At 49.7% G+C, this 20,517-nt stretch overlaps 1 protein-coding gene across 7 annotated transcripts in view; it reads right to left on the bottom strand.

The window, feature by feature from the left end:
* The window catches only part of pign (phosphatidylinositol glycan anchor biosynthesis, class N), a 154,570-nt gene that overhangs the window by 19,777 nt on the left and 114,276 nt on the right, over positions 1-20,517 (bottom strand). For 4 of the 7 annotated variants that reach the window (XM_072510117.1, XM_072510118.1, XM_072510114.1 and 1 more), the window contains exons 22-25: positions 14,552-14,654; positions 9,964-10,053; positions 4,644-4,699; positions 658-733 (exon numbers count right to left, since the gene is read on the bottom strand). In XM_072510117.1, coding sequence (XP_072366218.1) covers positions 658-733; positions 4,644-4,699; positions 9,964-10,053; positions 14,552-14,654 — 325 coding nt within the window. Of the gene's footprint in view, positions 1-657; positions 734-4,643; positions 4,700-9,963; positions 10,078-14,551; positions 14,655-20,517 lie in introns of those variants that run through there. The other 3 variants (XM_072510115.1, XM_072510120.1, XR_011947909.1) reach the window with 2 other exon arrangements.

The following is a 20,517-nucleotide window of genomic DNA, read 5'->3' as shown; positions in this document are numbered from 1 at the left end:
GGCTGTGGGAGGAAACCGGAGCACCCGGAGGAAACCCACGCAAACATGGGGAGAAAGTGCAAACTCCACACAGACAGTTGTCCAAGCAGGGAACTGAACCTGGCGCTGTGAGATTGTAACAAGGTGGTGCTTTTGAACTCAAGCCTCTCGGTCATTATTCCAGCCCTCCAGATTACCGATCTATATCACAACCAATTGCATTGGCCTCCTAAGGTAATAGAGGGCTTAAATCCAGAGTATCACCTTGTGCGAAGAGGACAGGAGGAAACAGGTACACATGAGTAAAAGGAAGATTTAGCATTGGCTCGTATTTCTCCTGTGGTCTAACCCACAGAATAAAGAGCAAATGTAGACTTTGGGTGAAGCAGAGTAAATGTTGGGGGCTGTCAACGGTGTTTTGTGTTGTTCACGCCCTCCACCGCTGGCAGGACCAGAAGATGTCACCGGCAGGAATGGTCGGAAAATCCCGGGCCCATGGAATGTGCCCGTGGAATCACTCCTGTGTGTGAGAGCGGATGTGAAAATCTCAGAACCATTTAAGAAGGGGTTGACACCACCTTATCCGTAATTATCTTGTCAGTAGGAAATAAAATGAGCGTAACCTTTAATACTCTGTGAAACCAGAGGCTTTCTGTACATGAGGCTGAATATACTGACCTTCCACATCATTAATGCTCCCATCACAAAAGGGTTGAAAACAGTCAAGAAGCAGTAGACTGATGCAGGATCAAAACTGGAATGAGATAACAAAGGGTAAAGCCGTGTTAGAATATGTATTTATTAGTAAATACGTTATTTTGTTCCTTGAACACTCCCTCCCCACCCCCACCAGAAAATGCTGAACAGGAGTTTTAAATGGAGTAGTACCTTTTCATACATTCACAATCATTTCTTCATGCAATCTTAAAAAACATAATCTTAAAAAACAGCAGCAGCCAGAGCAGTGGCACCACGGCTGGTTCTGATGTTCAGAAGGGAGGGTCAAAGCGCAGAAGAGCAATAGTCATAGGGGACTCTATAGTCAGGGGCGCAGATAGGCGCTTCTGTGGACGTGAAAGAGACTCCAGGATGGTATGTTGCCTCCCTGGTGCCAGGGTCCAGGATGTCTCCGAACGGGTAGAGGGCATCCTGAAGGGGGAGTGCAAACAGGCAGAGGTTGTTGTATATATTGGTACTAACGACATAGGCAGGAAGGGGCATGAGGTCCTGCAGCAGGAGTTCAGGGAGCTAGGCAGAAAGTTAAAAGACAGGACCTCTAGGGTTGTAATCTCGGGATTACTCCCTGTGCCCCGTGCCAATGAGGCTAGAAATAGGAAGATAGAGCAGCTAAACACGTGGCTAAACAGCTGGTGTAGGAGGGAGGGTTTCCGTTATCTGGACCACTAGGAGCCCATCCAGTGCAGGGGTGACCTATATAAGGATGGGTTGCATCTAAACTGGAGAGGCATAAATATCCTGGCCGCGAGTTTTGCTAGTGTCACACGGGAGGGTTTAAACTAGTATGGCAGGGGGATGGGCACGGGAGCAATAGGTCAGAAGGTGAGAGCATTGAGGGAGAACTAGGGAATAGGGACAGTGTGGCTCTGAGGCAGAGCAGCCAGGGAGAAGTTGCTGAACACAGCGGGTCTGGTGGCCTGAAGTGCATATGTTTTAATGCAAGAAGTATTACGGGTAAGGCAGATGAACTTAGAGCTTGGATTAGTACTTGAAACTATGATGTTGTTGCCATTACAGAGACCTGGTTGAGGGGAGGGCAGGATTGGCAGCTAAACGTTCCAGGATCTAGATGTTTCAGGCGGGATAGAGGGGGATGTAAAAGGGGTGGCGGAGTTGCGCTACTGTTAGGGAGAATATCACAGCTGTACTACGGGAGGACACCTCAGAGGGCAGTGAGGCTATATGGGTAGAGATCAGGAATAAGAAGGGTGCAGTGACAATGTTGGGGGTTTACTACAGGCCTCCCAACAGCCAGCGGGAGATAGAGGAGCAGATAGGTAGACAGATTTTGGAAAAGAGTAAAAACAACAGGGTTGTTGTGATGGGCGACTTCAACTTCTCCAATATTGACTGGGACTCACTTAGTGCCAGGGGCTTAGACGGGGCAGAGTTTGTAAGGAGCATCCAGGAGGGCTTCTTAAAACAATATGTAGACAGTCCAACTAGGGAAGGGGCTGTACTGGACCTGGTATTGGGGAAGGAGCCCGGCCAGGTGGTAGAAGTTTCAGTAGGGGAGCATTTCGGGAACAGTGAGCACAATTCAGTAAGTTTTAAAGTGCTGGTGGACAAGGATAAGGGTGGTCTTAGGGTGAATGTGCTAAATTGGGGGAAGGCTAATTATAACAATATTAGGCGGGAACTGATGAACCTAGATTAGGGGCGGATGTTTGAGGGTAAATCGACATCTGACATGTGGGAGGCTTTCAAGTGTTAGTTGAAAGGAATTCAGGACCGGCATGTTCCTGTGAGGAAGAAGGATAAATACGGCAATTTCGGGCACCATGGATAACGAGAGATATTGTAGGCCTCGTCAAAAAGAAAAAGGAGGCATTTGTCAGGGCTAAAAGGCTGGGAACAGACGAGGCCTGTGTGGAATATAAGGAAAGTAGGAAGGAACTTAAGCAAGGAGTCAGGAGGGCTAGAAGGGGTCACGAAAAGTCATTGGCAAATAGGGTTAAGGAAAATCCCAAGGCTTTTTACACATACATAAAAAGCAAGAGGGTAGCCAGGGAAAGGGTTGGCCCACTGAAGGATAGGCAAGGGAATCTATGTGTGGAGCCAGAGGAAATGGGCGAGATACTAAATGAATACTTTGCATAAGTATTCACCAAAGAGAAGGAATTGGTAGATGTTGAGTCTGAGAAGGGTGTGTAGATAGCCTGGGTCACATTGAGATCCAAAAAGTCGAGGTGTTGGGCGTCTTGATAAATATTAAGGTAGATAAGTCCCCAGGGCCTGATTGGATCTACCCCAGAATACTGAAGGAGGCTAGAGAGGAAATTGCTGAGGCCTTGACAGAAATCTTTGGATCCTCACTGTCTTCAGGTGATGTCCTGGAGGACTGGAGAATAGCCAATGTTGTTACTCTGTACAGGCCGGTGAGCCTTACGTCAGTGGTAGGGAAATTACTGGAGAGAATTCTTCGAGACAGGATCTACTCCCATTTGGAAGCAAATGGACGTATTAGTGAGAGGCAGCATGGTTTTGTGAAGGGGAGGTCGTGTCTCACTAACTTTATGGAGTTTTTCGAGGAGATCACAAAGATGATTGATGCAGGTCGGGCAGTGGATGTTGTCTATATGGACTCCAGTAAGGCCTTTGGCATGGTAGACTAGTACAAAAGGTGAAGTCACACGGGATTAGGGGTGAGCTGGCAAGGTGGATACAGAACTGGCTTGGTCATAGAAGGCAGAGAGTAGCAATGGAAGGATGCTTTTCTAATTGGAGGGCTGTGACTGGTGGTGTTCCGCAGGGATCAGTGCTGGGACCTTTGCTGTTTGTAGTATATACAAATGATTTGGAGGAATATGTAACTGGTCTGATTAGTAAGTTTGCAGACGACACAAAGGTTGGTGGAATTGCGGATAGCGATGAGGACTGTCAGAGGATACAGCAAGATTTAGATTATTTGGGGACTTGGACGGAGAGATGGCAGATGGAGTTTAATCCGGACAAATGTGAGGTAATGCATTTTGGAAGGTCTAATGCAGGTAGGGAATATACAGTGAATGGTAGAACCCTCAAGTGTATTGAAAGTCAGAGAGATCTAGGTGTACAGGTCTACAGGTCACTGAAAGGGGCAACACAGGTGGAGAAGGTAGTCAAGAAGGCATACAGCATGCTTGCCTTCATTGGCCGGGGCATTGAGTGTAAGAATTGGCCAGTCATGTTGCAGCTGTATAGAACTTTAGTTAGGCCACACTTGGAGTATAGTGTTCAATTCTGGTCGCCACACTACCAGAAGGATGTGGAGGCTTTAGAGAGGGTGCAGAAGAGATTTACCAGAATGTTGCCTGTTATGGAGGGCATTAGCTATGAGGAGCGGTTGAATAAACTCGGTTTGTTCTCACTGGAACGACGGAGGTTGAGGGGTGACCTGATAGAGGTCTACAAAATTATGAGCGGCATAGACAGAGTGGATAGTCAGACGCTTTTCTGCAGGGTAGCGGGGTCAATTACGAGGGGGCATAGGTTCAAGGTGAGAGGAGCAAGGTTTAGAGTAGATGGACGAGGCAAGTATTTTACACAGAGGGTAGTGGGTGCCTGGAACTCGCTACCGGAGGAGGCGGTGGAAGCAGGGACGATAGTGACATTTAAGGGGCATCTTGACAAATACATGAATAGGATGGGAATAGAGGGATACGGACCCAGGAAGTGTAGAAGATTGTAGTTTAGTCGGGCAGCATGGTCGGCACGGGCTTGGAGGGCCGAAGGGCCTGTTCCTGTGCTGTACATTTCTTTGTTCTTTGTATAATCTAATCCTAAATGCTATAAATCAGAAGTGCAGAATATGTACAATGGTGTGAATTCATTGAATCCAATGCAAGCATTCTATGTTTATAACTTCTTAGACTTGAGGTGTTTATTTTCTGTGCAGTAGCCATTCAAAATAGTTCATTTAGATAATATAACACTGTCCAGATTACCTGTTGACAGACGCTATGTTTCCAGTCCCAAAGAAAGCCGTCACAATGAAGAAAATCTTATATTTCCCAGATAAGGAATATCAATACATCAACAAATCGATTTGAAGCAATTCTCATTGTGGTTGAATCTACTTGGCTTGAATAAAAGCAGAAAACGCTGGAAAAAAACAGCAGGTCTGGCAGCATTTGTGGAGAGAAATAGAATTAATGTTTTGAGTCTGTTTGATTCTTCTTCAGAGCTAAAGAGGGGGAGAAACCTGATGGATTATATCCTTTATAGGAGGGGTTGGAGTGGGGGCGTGGGGGTGGGTGGTCCAGTCTTATCCAAACCCCCTCCCACAATTCTTTTTCGGTTGCATTGATGGCTGTATTGGGGCCGCTTCATGCCCTCGTCTGGCCAGGAAGAATTTATCGATATTGCTCCCAATCTCCACCCCTCTCTCACCTTCCTTGACCTCTCTGTCTCCATTTGCAGTGATCGATTGGGCACCAGTATTCACTACAAGCCCACTGACTCCCACATCTACCTCAACTACAGCTCCTCACATGCCACTTCTTGAAAGGACTCCATCCCATTCACCGCCTCCGCCCTATCTGTTCCGATGATGCCATCTTTAAAAAAGACACTTCTGGCATGTCTGCCTTTTTCTTTAATTGAGGTTCCCATCTCCAAAACCGTGGTTGACAGGACACTCAACCGGGTCGGACCCATTTCCCTCACCTCTGCCCTCATCCCATCCCCAAAACCATGTTAGGGTCCCCTTGTCCTCACTTTTCACCTCACCAGCCTCCACAATCAGAGGATCGCCCTCTGCCATTTCTGCCAACTCCAGCATGATTCCAAAATCAAATACAGTTCCTCTTCACCACTTCGTCAGCATTCTACAGAGGCCGCTCCCTCCCTCACACCATGATTCACTCCTCTATCACCCCTAACTCATAGGGCGAGATACTCCGCTCCCGCGCCGGTTGGGAGAATCGCATGGGCCGCCAAAATTTCCTGGGACGCTGGTCCGACGCCCTCCCGCGATTCTCCCAATCGGCGGGAACGGCCCGGTCGAGTTCCGTGGGCCGCAGGCCGGAGAATCGCCGGAGACACCCAAAATGGCGATTCTCCGGCACCCCCGCTATTCTCAGGCCCGGATGGGCCGAGCGGCCAGCCCAAAACGGCGGGTTCCCCCCGGCGCCGTCCACATCTGGTCGCTGCCGTCGTGAACGGTGCGTGAACGCTGGGGGGGCGGCCTGCGGGGAGGGGGGAATCCTGCACCGGGTGGTACCTCAAATGTGGGGTGGCCCACCGATCGTCGGGCCGTCCTCTCTGAAGGAGGACCTCCTTCCTTCCGCGGCCCCGCAAGATCCGTCCGCCATCTTCTTGCGGGGCGGACTTAGAGAGGACGGCAACCACGCATGCGCGGATGACGTCAGTTATGCGGCGCCGGCCGCGTCATCTATGCGGCGCCGTCTTTACGCGGCGACAAGGCCTGGCGCGTGTAGATGACGCGGCCCCGATCCTAGCCCACTGTCAGGGCCTGAATTGGTCGGGATCGGGGCCGTTTCGCGCCGTCATGAACCTCGACGGCGTTCATGACGGCGCGGCCACTTCGGCGCGGGAGTGGAGAATCCTGCCCATCATCTCCCCCTCCCTTGGCATCTTCCCTTGTAATCACAGAGGTTGCAACACCGTACCTCCTCCCTTCTCACTGTCCAGGGCTGTGAACACTCTTTTCAGGTGAAGCAACATTTCACCTGCATCTCCTCCAATTTGGCCTACTGTATTTGCAGCTCCCAATGCGGTCTCCTCTACATCGGGGAGACTAAGCGCAGACTGGGTGACCTTTTCGAGGAACACCTTCACTCAGTCCGCAGGCATGACCCCCAGCCTTCCTGTCTCATGCCATTTCAACCCAGCGTCGTACTCTCATGCCCACATGTCCGCCTTGGCCTTCTGCAATGTTCCAGTGAAACCCCAATGCAAACTGGAGGAACGGCATCGCCTCTTCCGATTAGGCACGTTACAGCCCTCAGGATTCAACATTGAGCTCATCAGCTTTAGACTGTGACCTTTCTCCTCCATTCTGACCCATTTTCCATCCAAAAATTTTTTTTTGTCGCAACACATATCCCCCATCCCCCCCCCCCGCCCCAAACTGGGTCAGCTGTCACTTGTTAAGTTTTGCTTTCACTGAGCGCTGAACTTTGTTCTCCCATTAACACATTCTGATATCTTACCTTTATGACACTATCGCCTTCTGTAGCCCTTCACCCTGCCCTTAACACTTCCTGTCATGTGCCCTATACATATTTGTTTCAGCTCTCCGAGCTCCGCCCTCTCACTGACCTACTTTGCTCCACCTTCTCCAGTCCTCTTATACAGTATATAATCCATCACATTTCTCCCTCTCTTTAGCTTTGAAGTGGCAATCAGACTCGAAACGTCAACTCTGTTTCTCACTCCACAGCCGCTGTCAGACCTGCCGAGTCTACCCAGTATTTTCTGTTTTTATTTCAGATTTCCGGCATCCGCAGTATTTTGCTTGTTCTACAATTTGCGAATAGTTTTAGAATTATATCAAAAAAGCAAATACTGCAGATCGATCAATAACACTTTGCAAAACTCTGGATTCATTTAAATGCAACCTGGGGTTCAAATCCGAACAGTTTATGACAGTGAAGGGGCAGTACGGCGGCGCAGTGGTTAGCACTGCTGCCTAGGCCGCTGAGGACCCGGGTTCAAATCCCGGCCCCGTGTCACTGTCCATGTGGAGTTTGCACATTCTCCCCGTGTCTGCGTGGGTTTCACCTCCCACAACCCAAAGATGTGCAGGGTAGGCGGATTGGCCACGCTAAATTGCCCCTTAATTGGAAATAATAATTGGGAGTACTCTAAATTTATTTTTTAAAGTTTATGACAGTGAAGACGACAAGTGACCGGACTTCCTCGGAGATTAAATGCAGTGCAGCTGACCCTGCGAACATAAGAAATCGAAGCAGTGGACAAGGCCCATTGAACCTGCTCCGCTAGTCAATAAAACTGTCTGTGTGACCTGAATCTGGTCAGATATCTCTATTTCATACACATTTTTGCAACCTGTTTCTAAGAGTAGATCTATCCCTTCACTGTCATAAACTGGTCGGATTTGAACCCCAGGTTGCATTTAAATGAATCCAGAGTTTTTCAAAGTGTTATTGATCGACCTGCAGTATTTGCTTTTTTGATATAATATAGTGGGCAGCACGGTAGCATTGTGGATAGCACAATTGCTTCACAGCTCCAGGGTCCCAGGTTCGGTTCCGGCTTGGGTCACTGTCTGTGCGGAGTCTGCACATCCTCCCCGTGTGTGCGTGGGTTTCCTCCGGGTGCTCCGGTTTCCTCCCACAGTCCAAAGATGTGCAGGTTAGGTGGATTGGCCATGATAAATTGCCCTTAGTGTCCAAAATTGCCCTTAGTGTTGGGTGGGGTTACTGGGATGGGGTGGAGATGTTGACCTTGGGTAAGGTGCTCTTTCCAAGACTCGATGGGCCGAATGGCCTCCTTCTGCACTGTAAATTCTATGATAATCTATGATAATCTAAGATGTGAAAATCTCCAATTCCCCTGCTCTCCCCCAGACAAAAGGCCTCCTCTTCTCCATTTTTCTACAAAGTATTAGCTTCTTGTCATGGTTCACATTCAAGCCACAATCAAAGTGAAGACTGGTACAAGGCATCACGGTCTAATTCTGTCCTCAACCAGCCTCCAAGAGGCACAGACACACCCCACAAACGTCCAATTGTGGTGCCTGGATAGTGAACCGGAGCAGAAACACTGGCAGGTTCTTTGAAGGTTAATTATAGCAGCTACAGATACGGCCAGATAGCACAGCGCCGGGCCGGGATTTTCATGATTTATCTGGCTCAACCACTCGATTTATAAGCTCAACAAGCCACCAAGGAGTCTTGTGACAAATGTTGAATTCTTTACCCGTCAGTCTGGCCTCAATAAAACTCGGGATGGATTTGTAGGCATAGTATTATTTATTTTTACCCAACTTGCAAGTCTGACTCGCTTCACAAAAACCCAGAACACAAGCTGCCTCCTGGGTCTTCAGAATCGAATGCTATTAGAGACAAAGGAATCTGTACAAATACATTCAAATGGCATCAAGTTTCACATACACGATTCCCATAGGTCATCCTATACCCCTCCTGACCTGGCCATACATCCGAATTGGCTCACTTCTCATTCCTTAACCCTGGCCTCTTGTTACCCAGCATCCTTTTCTCCTCCTCAACTAGACACCCCTCCCCCTTCCTGTGCCATGCTTTCTGAAATCCTTTGTCTGTGAATTCACTAGAATTAGACCGGCCCACATCTACATTACTGTAACTAATATATTTAAACTAATTATCTTATATCACATTCGTCATTTGTTCAATTTCAACAGAAAAAGAGTGGAATATGCCGTAAATCTCAGCGGCGCAAAGGTGAAGCACTCCTCAAATTTAGGCCCCGAAATGCTGGGTGTGCCGCCGTCTGGTCCCGGTCCCCCCCCCCCCCCAGGTGAATGGAAGTCCCAGCCGTACATGGAAATGAGACATAGTCCAATTCAAAACTGCAGCACTTGGTGCCATTAAATAGTCGGAGGGAGTGGCCAACTGCTGTAGGGTGTTACAGAGGCTCCTCATTGGCTCTAACGCAAGGAAAGTCGGAGCCACACTAAGGAGGGAGAGGTCGGGGCAAGCAGTCATGAGCCACATCAAACGCTGTGAGACAAGTGTGCCTTAACCTTTCGCCTGCCTCCTTGTGTTTTTTCCCCCCAAAATACGAATTGATTCCTCCTGGGATTGTTCACATTTATCCTGGGGCCACAAATAATGCTGCCAAATGAATTCTCGCCAGCTCTCAACTGCGAAGGGTTTTGTTAGGCTCAACAGAGGGATAATTGAAGGAATTTCTGGGTCAGCCCCACACATTGTCCCAGGAATGCTCCTTTGACCCTGTGGGAGATCGAGGGCCGAGAAGACACAGCCACATGCACCTTTCCCGACGGAATTTGAGCTGCACCTTCAATAGGAATCTGGCAGTTCTGTCCTAAATTCCAGCCTCCAGTGGCAGCTCAAACCTCTGCGGCCTCCAGAAATTTGTCTCCTTAATGTTTTCCAGAGATAAGGTTGCCTACATTTGTTTCCAGTTACATAGATGCTCATATAGACAGTTGGTCAATCGAGGACCTGCGGCTACTTGGTTTAGAATTGTAATTTTCAAGTTTTAAATGAATCAACTAGAAACAAATATCTTAATGTATAATCGCAATCCGAGAAACTAAATGCAGAAGGATACAAAGAAATAAGACCGCCGTATGTCATCCAGTCCAAGGTGTCGAACGTGTGTGCTGTCAGACTTCTGGGCAAAGTTTATCATGGATAACTGCTGGAATGGAAGCAAATCTCAGTGCTGGAAGAAATGAGCATGGAACTACATGTCAATCACTTTATCAACATTTTACCATGAGCTATAAACATAGGGAGCGATCGAGCGGCCTCGTCGCACCCGACATGACGGTACAATGAAGCCGTAAACTCTCGTGGGATTTGTGACACTCGGAATGCGTCGCGAGATGTAACGAGATTTCGTGAGACATGCGATGTGGATCTCACACTCATTAGGCTCATTTCAATATGTCGCCGCCTAATTCTCCCGAGTCCTGGGAACTAATGACTGCGCCTGGGAGACCTCACCATGGTGCCGTTTGCCACTGGTCCACACAAACGGTACTGGGCATGGGGGCCCCCAGGCCATTGGAGACCTCTGGGTGGTTAAGGACAGGGTAGGGTGGTACCCTGACCCCCACCTCTCTGGCATCCTGACACTGCCAAGGTGTCCTCGAGACACTGCCAGGATACCTGGATGGCAGTGCAAGGGTGAGGAACTGCCAAGGGCCGGGCTTGAGAGGGGCCATTCTCATGAAAGGGGCGGGGCAGGAAGGGTGGAGGGAGTGAAGGGCGGGTGTTAAGGAGGCTCAAAGGTTGGGGGGGATGCCCTGTAGGGGGAAGGGTGGCCCAAAAGGAGGGGGGGAGGGCCTACAACAATCCTATGTCGGGGTGTCATCACTTGCGGGCAGGGGATGACATTGTCCGTGTGTGGAGGTGTGGGGGTGCCTCAAGCTCACTTAGAGATTGGGCACCCTTTCAAAATGGCGGCTCGAACTCCGAGGAGCCGGTCGTGCCAGCGGGTTCAGCGCCACTGCTGAAAAAAATTCCCAAGTGTGGGCTAGACTGGGGAGAAACTCCCCAAGGCCCCCCAAAAAATACTAAGTGTGGGTAAATATCAGTGTGAACCTCACCCAAAAAGTCAGTGAGAAACACCCTGCCAAATTCGCCCAAAAAGACCCTTCAAAATATTTTAGTTATATCCCACTCATAATCTATATTATTTGAAGTACTAAATCAAGGAATAAATGATTGATTACAAATAATCACAACATTGTAATACAAATGAGGGAAGCTCATCGTAATTCCTCCATCCAGAATGACCAATACCTTACTTTCCCCACTGACTCTTGAATTAATCTAAAGTTTTAATCCAAATTCATTTTTCCATGAAGACTGTTCAGAGCGTTGATCAGTCTTTGGGTGGAGGTCTTCTTAACATCGTCCTAAATTGCCTTTCGCCACTTATAAGCTGGGTCCTTTTTGTACTGTACCCTGGCACACCTTTGAATGATGCTCTAGTTTAACCGTAGCTATGTATGCCTTTCAATGTCGAGTACCCTTGGAGTTGCTTCTCATCCAGCATGAGGACAGTTTCAGCAGTCTTTCGTTTGCCAGCTCATGCTTTCTTCCCTGCACAAACTCCAGAGCTCAAATGTTTTCCATATTTCTTGATGACCTGAGCTGGCCACACTGCAGCCTGGTCAGGGTTCTGCACAGTTTTTAAAAAGAGCGCCATATTGCAACTGGAATCCAACTGATCTGACCCTGTTGATAAACAAACAGCTCCTTTATTTTGCTGCCCCGCAGTGATTTTATATTAGAGTTAATCTCCCAGCATTGTGCACAGGCGGCGCAGCCTCAACCTCACAGGCAGGAGCGGGACAGCAAAGCAGGGACGGCCAAAGCAGATCTCATCTAACATAGTTGCCAAGGTCTGGCAAATGTAGTTCTGCGGTTCACTCCTAATTTCATACCCAAAAGTGCAAGATGTCAAGCCACATGGTGACAGCTTGTTGCCAATCGGCACCGGAGTCGCCGATAATATTGCTCCTTTTAATGAGTGGAATACTGTCCCGGCGGAGTCGCCAGTAAATGTTGCTCGTTGTGTCTTTACTTAATTTGCTCTGTTTTATAACCTTTGCTCTAGAGTCGCCAGGTATCTTTATACCACCACGAGGTTCAAGTTCAAGTGCTGATCAATAACTCAATACACCAGTTAGTAAGTTTCAAATCAAAACACATTCATTTTACACAGTCAATGACTACTCATGTATAAAACTCTACTTACTAGACTATCTCTAACACTAAAAGGCCTATACTTAGCTTTGGAACTGGCCCACCAGGTCAGGGGAACAAATGGCCTTTCGTTCGATTCTGAGTCTGCAGGCTTCAAAGCTGGTATAGACTGGTAGCTAGGAGCGTCTATCTCGTAGCGTGCGTTGACTGGAGACTTACTTGGTTGGTGCAGCTGCTAGGCAGGTCACGGTCAAGGGTTGTTTCGAGCTGCTGTGAGGCCCTGCCAAGAAGGATGAATTGAACTTGGGGACTCTATTTTATAGTCCCCAGGGGCTTAGCGCCCTTTTGGGCGGACCCCGTACCTGGTTCCAAATGATTGGACTAAGTTCTGATCACTTGGATCGATTTCTCCAATACTGGGGCTGTTCCCTGATCGCTGGGCGGTTCCTAAGTGTCCGTTGGCCTTACTTTGTCTTGGCTCCTGCTGGCGCCGAGGAGTCTGGCTTGGCCTTGTTTATCTTAACTGTTTCCAATTGTTCCCGGGGATCGCTCATCAATATGTAGATGGTTGTTAGTTTCAGTGCTGTCTGGGTTCCTGCAAGTTCTGATATACAGGAAACTTTGCGCCTGCTTGTTTTTCCTGCGTTTGACTGAATTTCCCTGCATGCTTAGTGGATCTCCATTTTAAAGTCGGGAAGTGGCCAACCCAGGTGGCTACAAGCTTCTGTATTTAACGACAGAGTATTTGAGAGTGGAATAGGTGAGCGAACTCAGTGGTAAGATTCTTTAATTTACAGGTACGGATTACAGATAAACGACAGATACAGGTCAGTGATAACCCAATGTTCAACACCGTCGTATCATTTACTCCAATACTGACAGGCTTGCAGAACTTTTAAGAACTGTCCTTTAATCTAATGGCAGTGAGTGAGCAGGAATGGACTCACCAATCTGTGTGCCTGAAATAAGCTCAGAAATAATAATAATTATAATCTTTATTATTGTCACAAGTAGGCTTACATTGACACTGCAATGAAGTTACTGTGGAAATCCCCTCGTCGCCACATTCCGGCGCCTGTTCGGGTACACAGAGGGAGAATTCAGAATGTCCAATTCACCTAACAGCACGTCTTTCGGGACTTGTGGGAGGAAACCTGAGCACCCGGAGGAAACCCACGCAGACACGGGGAGAACGTGCAGACTCCGCACAGACAGTGACCCAAGCCGGGAATCGAACCTGGGACCCTGGAGCTGAGAACCAACAGTGCTAACCACTGTGCTACCGTGCCGCCGACTAGTTTGCTTTACTCAAGAACTGGTTTCAGGTTTACTTTTGAAATTGTTTTCCTGTTGTTGAACATTTGTCTTGTTATTTCTTTTACCCCACAAGGTATAGATTTTACCAACCGATGCTTCCAACATAGACAACACCTGACAGGACTGTGGATCAGGAATTTGAGCGCGGAGGTCAGCATGAATGAATTTCAATGAGGTGAATCATTGTGAAGCGAGCCCTCACCTCCGCATCCAAATTCATAATGCAGGCTCCTGCGGCAGCAAGCTCTGTGCAGAATGTGTTAAACCTATTAATAGAAATCACTGTCATGCTTCTGACTATTGAAGCTCTGGGAAAATACAAGTGGACTGTAGATTGAACTGGGTGATTGAGGCGTGTGGGCTCTTGACTAGATAGTATTTATCCCTGATGCTTTCTTCAATAGTCTCGGTCTTGTTTTTAAACATGATTGTCATTTTGTCATCCTCAAAGACCTAATTTCTCCCCCCCCCTGCCAGTCACCAGTTTGACTCCCGCCCCCTCAGCTCTGAGATTATCAGCCCTGTGAAACACAGCCAGTGCTATTAGCCAACTGCCAGAAGTTGTACAAGAGTTGACTCCCCACATTGTTTTGCCAGCTTTCCTGTAGAGAGAGCATCTGGCCTTCATTCAGTGCCACGCCATGGGAGAGCAGCAGAGGTCAGGAAATCAGATCGGCGGCAGACTTGAAACTGCAGAACTCCCTCCACGATTGTTTCGTCTTTTCTGGGCCAGTTATGGATTGGCTTGAAATGTACGAATGCAACAGCACATTGGGATACTGCCATGCATCCCCCATTGGATCCCCCACCCACCCGGCATTGTGTTTCTACAGCTCTTTGGAGGCCCATTTGTAACGGTTGATTTTCAGCGGGTCCGAGGAAGCATTTAGGAGTGCATTGTTTAGCCAATGAATGGAAAAAGCAAAGGCTAGGTCAACAACTAGAAATGTTCATGTTGAGATGACAACATTGTCACAAGACTGTTTAACGTTAAATACTGATATTGCCGATTTGTATTTTTGGAACAGCACACATAATCCCACCTCCCTCCGCGGCTCTGTTTATATAAATACAATCCTGTTTTGCAGGGACTATCGCACAATGTGACATTGGATACAACGTTTAGCAAACCACCGATTTCAAAACAACGGGTTTCCAGTTACCTTTTCAGCAGGAGAAACATTGTGAAACCGGATCGTCTCTCGTTCCAGGTTAATCCAAACAAACACCAGGGAGGACAGCACGAGAGGAAAGAAAGCCTCATATCTGGGTCGAAACACCAAGTTGTTAAAGGCTAAACCGTCAGCAATAATTCTTCAATAGTCTCGAATACCAGACCGTGAAATTTGGACCAGGTCATTCTTTATTCGGCCGCAGCAAATGAAATAAATCTAACTTTTCCCCCTTTTCTTCAATGGCCACTTAGCTCAATGTTTCTGACATCAAACAAATATGAACAATGAGTTAACAGGTCTGCAAAGCATTCTAATCAAAGGAGTGTTGCTTATTAATTTCATGACATGTATATATATCTCACTGGAAATCAATCTGACATCCAGCCTGATCTGCTCTGAACCAAACTCCCATGTCTCTGAAAACTGGAGTGCCAACCTCGTGCCAACCCTTCATCACTTACCTGTGCCCCTCAGTGATCCTGGGCCTGGGGTGGGTCCCACTACCTGCTTGGTGGCGCTGCCACGGGCTACACAGCTGCCGGCCTCTGAATGGCCGCAGCTCTCAGGGGGCGAAACGTCTGCCCCAGGGTCCTTGATCCCAGGGAGGACCTGCTGCTGTCCAATTAAGTGCCTGAGTAGGCCTTTTCCAAGGGAGGGCGATGTGGGGCTCCAGCCAGCTCTCCAGCCAGCATGCTGGAGAACCCCATCGATTACATCAAACGCCACCCCATGTGCTGTCCTTAAATCTCCTAATGTGGCTCGGTGGAAAAAATGATTGTATCCGTATCTTGTCAAGCACCTTGCAGCATTTTGCTAAACTAAAAGGAACTATTTCAATGCAAGTGTTTTTGTTGACTGAATGGCCAGTTAATCTATTTCCAATGGTGTTGGTTGGGGCACATTGAAAGTTCCAGCTCTTTTACGAACTGCCCCGTGAGAATTCTCACTGCTCGCCTGCAGTGGGCAAGCAAGTTTCACCTGAAGTACAGCCTGTGCAACAATGCAGCACTACTGCAGTGGCGGGCCAGTCTGGCTTATGCTCAAGTGGGGCTCAGTGCAACAATGCTTTGAGTCAGGCACAAGAATTGACAAATGAGCTAAGCTGACACACACAAAAACCTCCCTGTTTAATACCCGTCTTACCTCAAAGATTGTGTCGTACTTTTCCCCTTCACCCAGTCTGCTATTTATGGTGGAAGTTGTAAGATGATTACCAGTCTGAGCCCAGAGATTTATAATCAGAACAGAACTCATAGTTTGTGGAGTGGGACCGCCACCAGTCAAAGCAGAACTGGGCAGGTCTGATAATAATGTCTTGGTGCTACAAGGGTGATTTATTGCAATTAGAACAATTAACTTGCATATTCAAAAACATAAATTAAATAACAGAAACAACCCTAGAATCATCGCAGTATTGTCCTTCATGTCACGGATGAGGCTGCCAAGCATGTTAAAAACAACAAACTAAATTTGGTAATAAACCTTGAGATCTATGATCAAACTGGAACTGTACACAGGAGGTTCACCAACCAATCAAGTGAAAGTTTGGGTCGGTCTCCGTGATATCTTATTGTTGTGATGGTGACACTCAACTATGGTCTTGCCCAGCTGCCAGACGGTTTACCACTTTATTACATTTATGAAAAGATAATTACTGTAATTAGAATTTTATAGTCTATAAAAAGAACCTAAAACATCTATTTTAGTGTCACATTTTATTTGAAATCGACATATTTAAAATATTGTTAGATAAGCCACGGCACTAACATTTTTTGAAAAAACGTAATGAGCAAAACATTAAAGTCTGATTTGATAGATCTCGAAAGGGAGCGTTTTATTGATGGCAGCTTGTCAACAGATCTTGGCATTTTTTCTGCATGTAGTACCCCCGCAGGATGCTCAAGCCATAACCTCCACACTAGAAGGACAATCAGATAGATTTGTGCTGAACAGTTTTGAAAGGGAGAGGAACAGTGCCCGAGTAAAGGGAGCTATCGACAACAGCGACAATAATGTGACCCAGGAAAGGATATGGAGCAGTCAGGGGTATGGCTATGGAGGGGTTTAATAGGAGAAGTAGGCCGTTCTCGTGGAAGGTCAGCACGGTAGCACAGTGGGCACCACAGTGGGCAGCACGGTAGCACAGTGGGCAGCACGGTAGCACAGTGGGTCAGCATGGTAGCACAGTGGGCAGCACGGTAGCACAGTGGGGCAGCACGGTAGCACAGTGGGTCAGCACGGTAGCACAGTGGGGCAGCACGGTAGCACAGTGGGGCAGCACGGTAGCACTGTGGGCAGCATGGTAGCACAGTGGGTCAGCACGATAGCACAGTGGGGCAGCATGGTAGCACAGTGGGCAGCATGGTAGCACAGTGGGTCAGCACGATAGCACAGTGGGGCAGCACGGTAGCACAGTGGGGCAGCACGCTAGCACAGTGGGTCAGCACGGTAGCACAGTGGGCAGCACGGTAGCACAGTGGGCAGCACGGTAGCACAGTGGGCTGCACGGTAGCACAGTGGGTCAGCACGGTAGCATAGTGGGTCAGCACGGTAGCACAGTGGGCAGCATGGTAGCACAGTGGGCAGCACGGTAGCACAGTGGGCAGCACGGTAGCACAGTGGGTCAGCACGGTAGCACAGTGGGCAGCACGGTAGCACAGTGGGGCAGCACGGTAGCACAGTGGGCAGCACGGTAGCACAGTGGGCAGCACGGTAGCACAGTGGGCAGCACGGTAGCACAGTGGGTCAGCACGGTAGCACAGTGGGTCAGCACGGTAGCACAGTGGGTCAGCACGGTAGCACAGTGGACAGCACGGTAGCACAGTGGACAGCACGGTAGCACAGTGGGTCAGCACGGTAGCACAGTGGGGCAGCACGGTAGCACAGTGGGTCAGCACGGTAGCACTATGTGCAGCACGGTAGCACAGTGGGTCAGCACGGTAGCACAGTGGGCAGCACGGTAGCACAGTGGGTCAGCACGGTAGCACAGTGGGGCAGCACGGTAGCACAGTGGGGCAGCACGGTAGCACAGTGGGGGCGGCACGGTAGCACAGTGGGCAGCACGGTAGCACAGTGGACAGCACGGTAGCACAGTGGGGGCGGCACGGTAGCACAGTGGGTCAGCACGGTAGCACAGTGGGTCAGCACGGTAGCACAGTGGGCAGCATGGTAGCACAGTGGGGCAGCACGGTAGCACAGTGGGGGCGGCACGGTAGCACAGTGGACAGCACGGTAGCACAGTGGGCAGCACGGTAGCACAGTGGGTCAGCACGGTAGCACAGTGGGTCAGCATGGTAGCACAGTGGGCAGCACGGTAGCACAGTGGGCAGCACGGTAGCACAGTGGGGCAGCACGGTAGCACAGTGGGCAGCACGGTAGCACAGTGGGTCAGCACGGTAGCACAGTGGGTCAGCACGGTAGCACAGTGGGTCAGCACGGTAGCACAGTGGGCAGCACGGTAGCACAGTGGGCAGCACGGTAGCACAGTGGGCAGCACGGTAGCACAGTGGGCAGCACGGTAGCACAGTGGGGGCGGCACGGTAGCACAGTGGGCAGCACGGTAGCACAGTGGGGTAGCACGGTAGCACAGTGGGGGCGGCACGGTAGCACAGTGGGGCAGCACGGTAGCACAGTGGGCAGCACGGTAGCACAGTGGGGCAGCACGGTAGCACAGTGGGCTGCACGGTAGCACAGTGGGTCAGCACGGTAGCACAGTGGGTCAGCACGGTAGCACAGTGGGGCAGCACGGTAGCACAGTGGGCAGCACGGTAGCACAGTGGGCAGCACGGTAGCACAGTGGGGCAGCATGGTAGCACAGTGGGCAGCACGGTAGCACAGTGGGCAGCACGGTAGCACAGTGGGCAGCACGGTAGCACAGTGGGGCAGCATGGTAGCACAGTGGGCAGCACGGTAGCACAGTGGGCAGCACGGTAGCACAGTGGGGCAGCATGGTAGCACAGTGGGCAGCACGGTAGCACAGTGGGCAGCACGGTAGCACAGTGGGGCAGCACGGTAGCACAGTGGGCAGCACGGTAGCACAGTGGGCTGCACGGTAGCACAGTGGGTCAGCACGGTAGCACAGTGGGTCAGCACGGTAGCACAGTGGGCAGCACGGTAGCACAGTGTGCAGCATGGTAGCACAGCGGGTCAGCACGGTAGCACAGAGGGGCAGCACGGTAGCACAGTGGGCAGCATGGTAGCACAGTGGGCAGCACGGTAGCACAGTGGGCAGCACGGTAGCACAGTGGGGCAGCACGGTAGCACAGTGGGTCAGCACGGTAGCACAGTGGGTCAGCACGGTAGCACAGTGGGGCAGCACGGTAGCACAGTGGGCAGCACGGTAGCACAGTGGGCAGCACGGTAGCACAGTGGGTCAGCACGGTAGCACAGTGGGCAGCACGGTAGCACAGTGGGCAGCACGGTAGCACAGTGGGCAGCACGGTAGCACAGTGGGCAGCACGGTAGCACAGTGGGCAGCACGGTAGCACAGTGGGTCAGCACGGTAGCACAGTGGGTCAGCACGGTAGCACAGTGGTCAGCACGGTAGCACAGTGGGTCAGCACGGTAGCACAGTGGGCAGCACGGTAGCACAGTGGGCAGCACGGTAGCACAGTGGGCAGCACGGTAGCACAGTGGGTCAGCACGGTAGCACAGTGGGCTGCACGCTAGCGCTGTGTGCAGCACGGTAGCACAGTGGGCTGCACGGTAGCACAGTGGGCAGCACGGTAGCACTATGTGCAGCACGGTAGCACAGTGGGCAGCACAGTAGCACAGTGGGGCAGCACGGTAGCACAGTGGGCAGCACAGTAGCACAGTGGGGCAGCACGGTAGCACAGTGGGCAGCACAGTAGCACAGTGGGCAGCACGGTAGCACAGTGGTGCTACCATGTGGATAGTCAGAGGCTTTTTCCCAGGGTAGAGGAGTCAATTACTAGGGGGCATAGGTTTAAGGTCAGAGGGGCAAGGTTTAGAGTAGATGTACGAGGCAAGTTTTTTTACACAGAGCGGGTGCCTGGAACTCGCTGCCGGAGGAGGTGGTGGAAGCAGGGACTATAGTGACATTTAAGGGGCATCTTGACAAATACATGAATAGGATGGGAATAGAGGGATATGGACCCAGGAATTGTAGAAGATTGTAGTTTAGTCGGGCAGCATGGTCGGCACAGGCTTGGAGGGCCGACCTTTGTGGTTCACACTGTTGCTTCACAGCTCCAGGGTCCCAGTTCAATTCCCGGCTTGGGTCACTGTCTGTGTGGAGTCTGCACGTTCTCCCCGTGTCTGCGTGGGTTTCCTCCGGGTGCTCTGGTTTCCTCCCACAAGTCCCGAAAGATGGGCTTGTTAGGTGAATTGGACATTCTAAATTCTCCCTCCGTGTACCCGAACTGGCGCCGGAATGTGGCGACTCGGGGCTTTTCACGGTTACGTCATTGCAGTATTAATGTAAGCCTACTTGTGAGAATAAAGATTTTTTAAACGGGGTTGATCTCGGAGAGTGCAGTGGCAAGGTGGAAGAGAAGCTGTACAGCAAGAGGGAATCACAGGTAAAAGCAAGGTGGAAGAGAAGCTGTACAGCAAGAGGGAATCACAGGTAAAACGAGTCGTTATTTGGTCAGATGAAGGTGGCCAAAAAGCCAGTTACACAGTAGCCTTAGAACTGAAGAAATCCATGAGGTCCCTGCACTTACATTCCAAATAATAAAAGGATAACAAATTTCACAATTATACACCAGAGTTAGTAACTCATTCGAAAATGAAAGCTATTTAATCACAGTTTTGCACGCGGCGGCAGAAAGGTTTATGAACAGACATCTCCTATTGAGGGAGGTAAAATGACAAGAACCTCAGATAATGCTTTCAACGTGGTAAAAATATTCCAATGTTTATTCACACACGCAACAAAAAAAAATAAGTCCGAGAGTTAGTATGAAGAGCGATTAAAAGTTGAGCTTTTGAGG

The sequence above is a fragment of the Scyliorhinus torazame genome, chromosome 6 (assembly GCF_047496885.1).
Source record: "Scyliorhinus torazame isolate Kashiwa2021f chromosome 6, sScyTor2.1, whole genome shotgun sequence".
In the NCBI taxonomy this organism is placed as follows: domain Eukaryota; kingdom Metazoa; phylum Chordata; class Chondrichthyes; order Carcharhiniformes; family Scyliorhinidae; genus Scyliorhinus; species Scyliorhinus torazame.
Note: the sequence above shows the minus strand (reverse complement) of the source record. Positions and strands in the feature narration are given on the sequence as shown.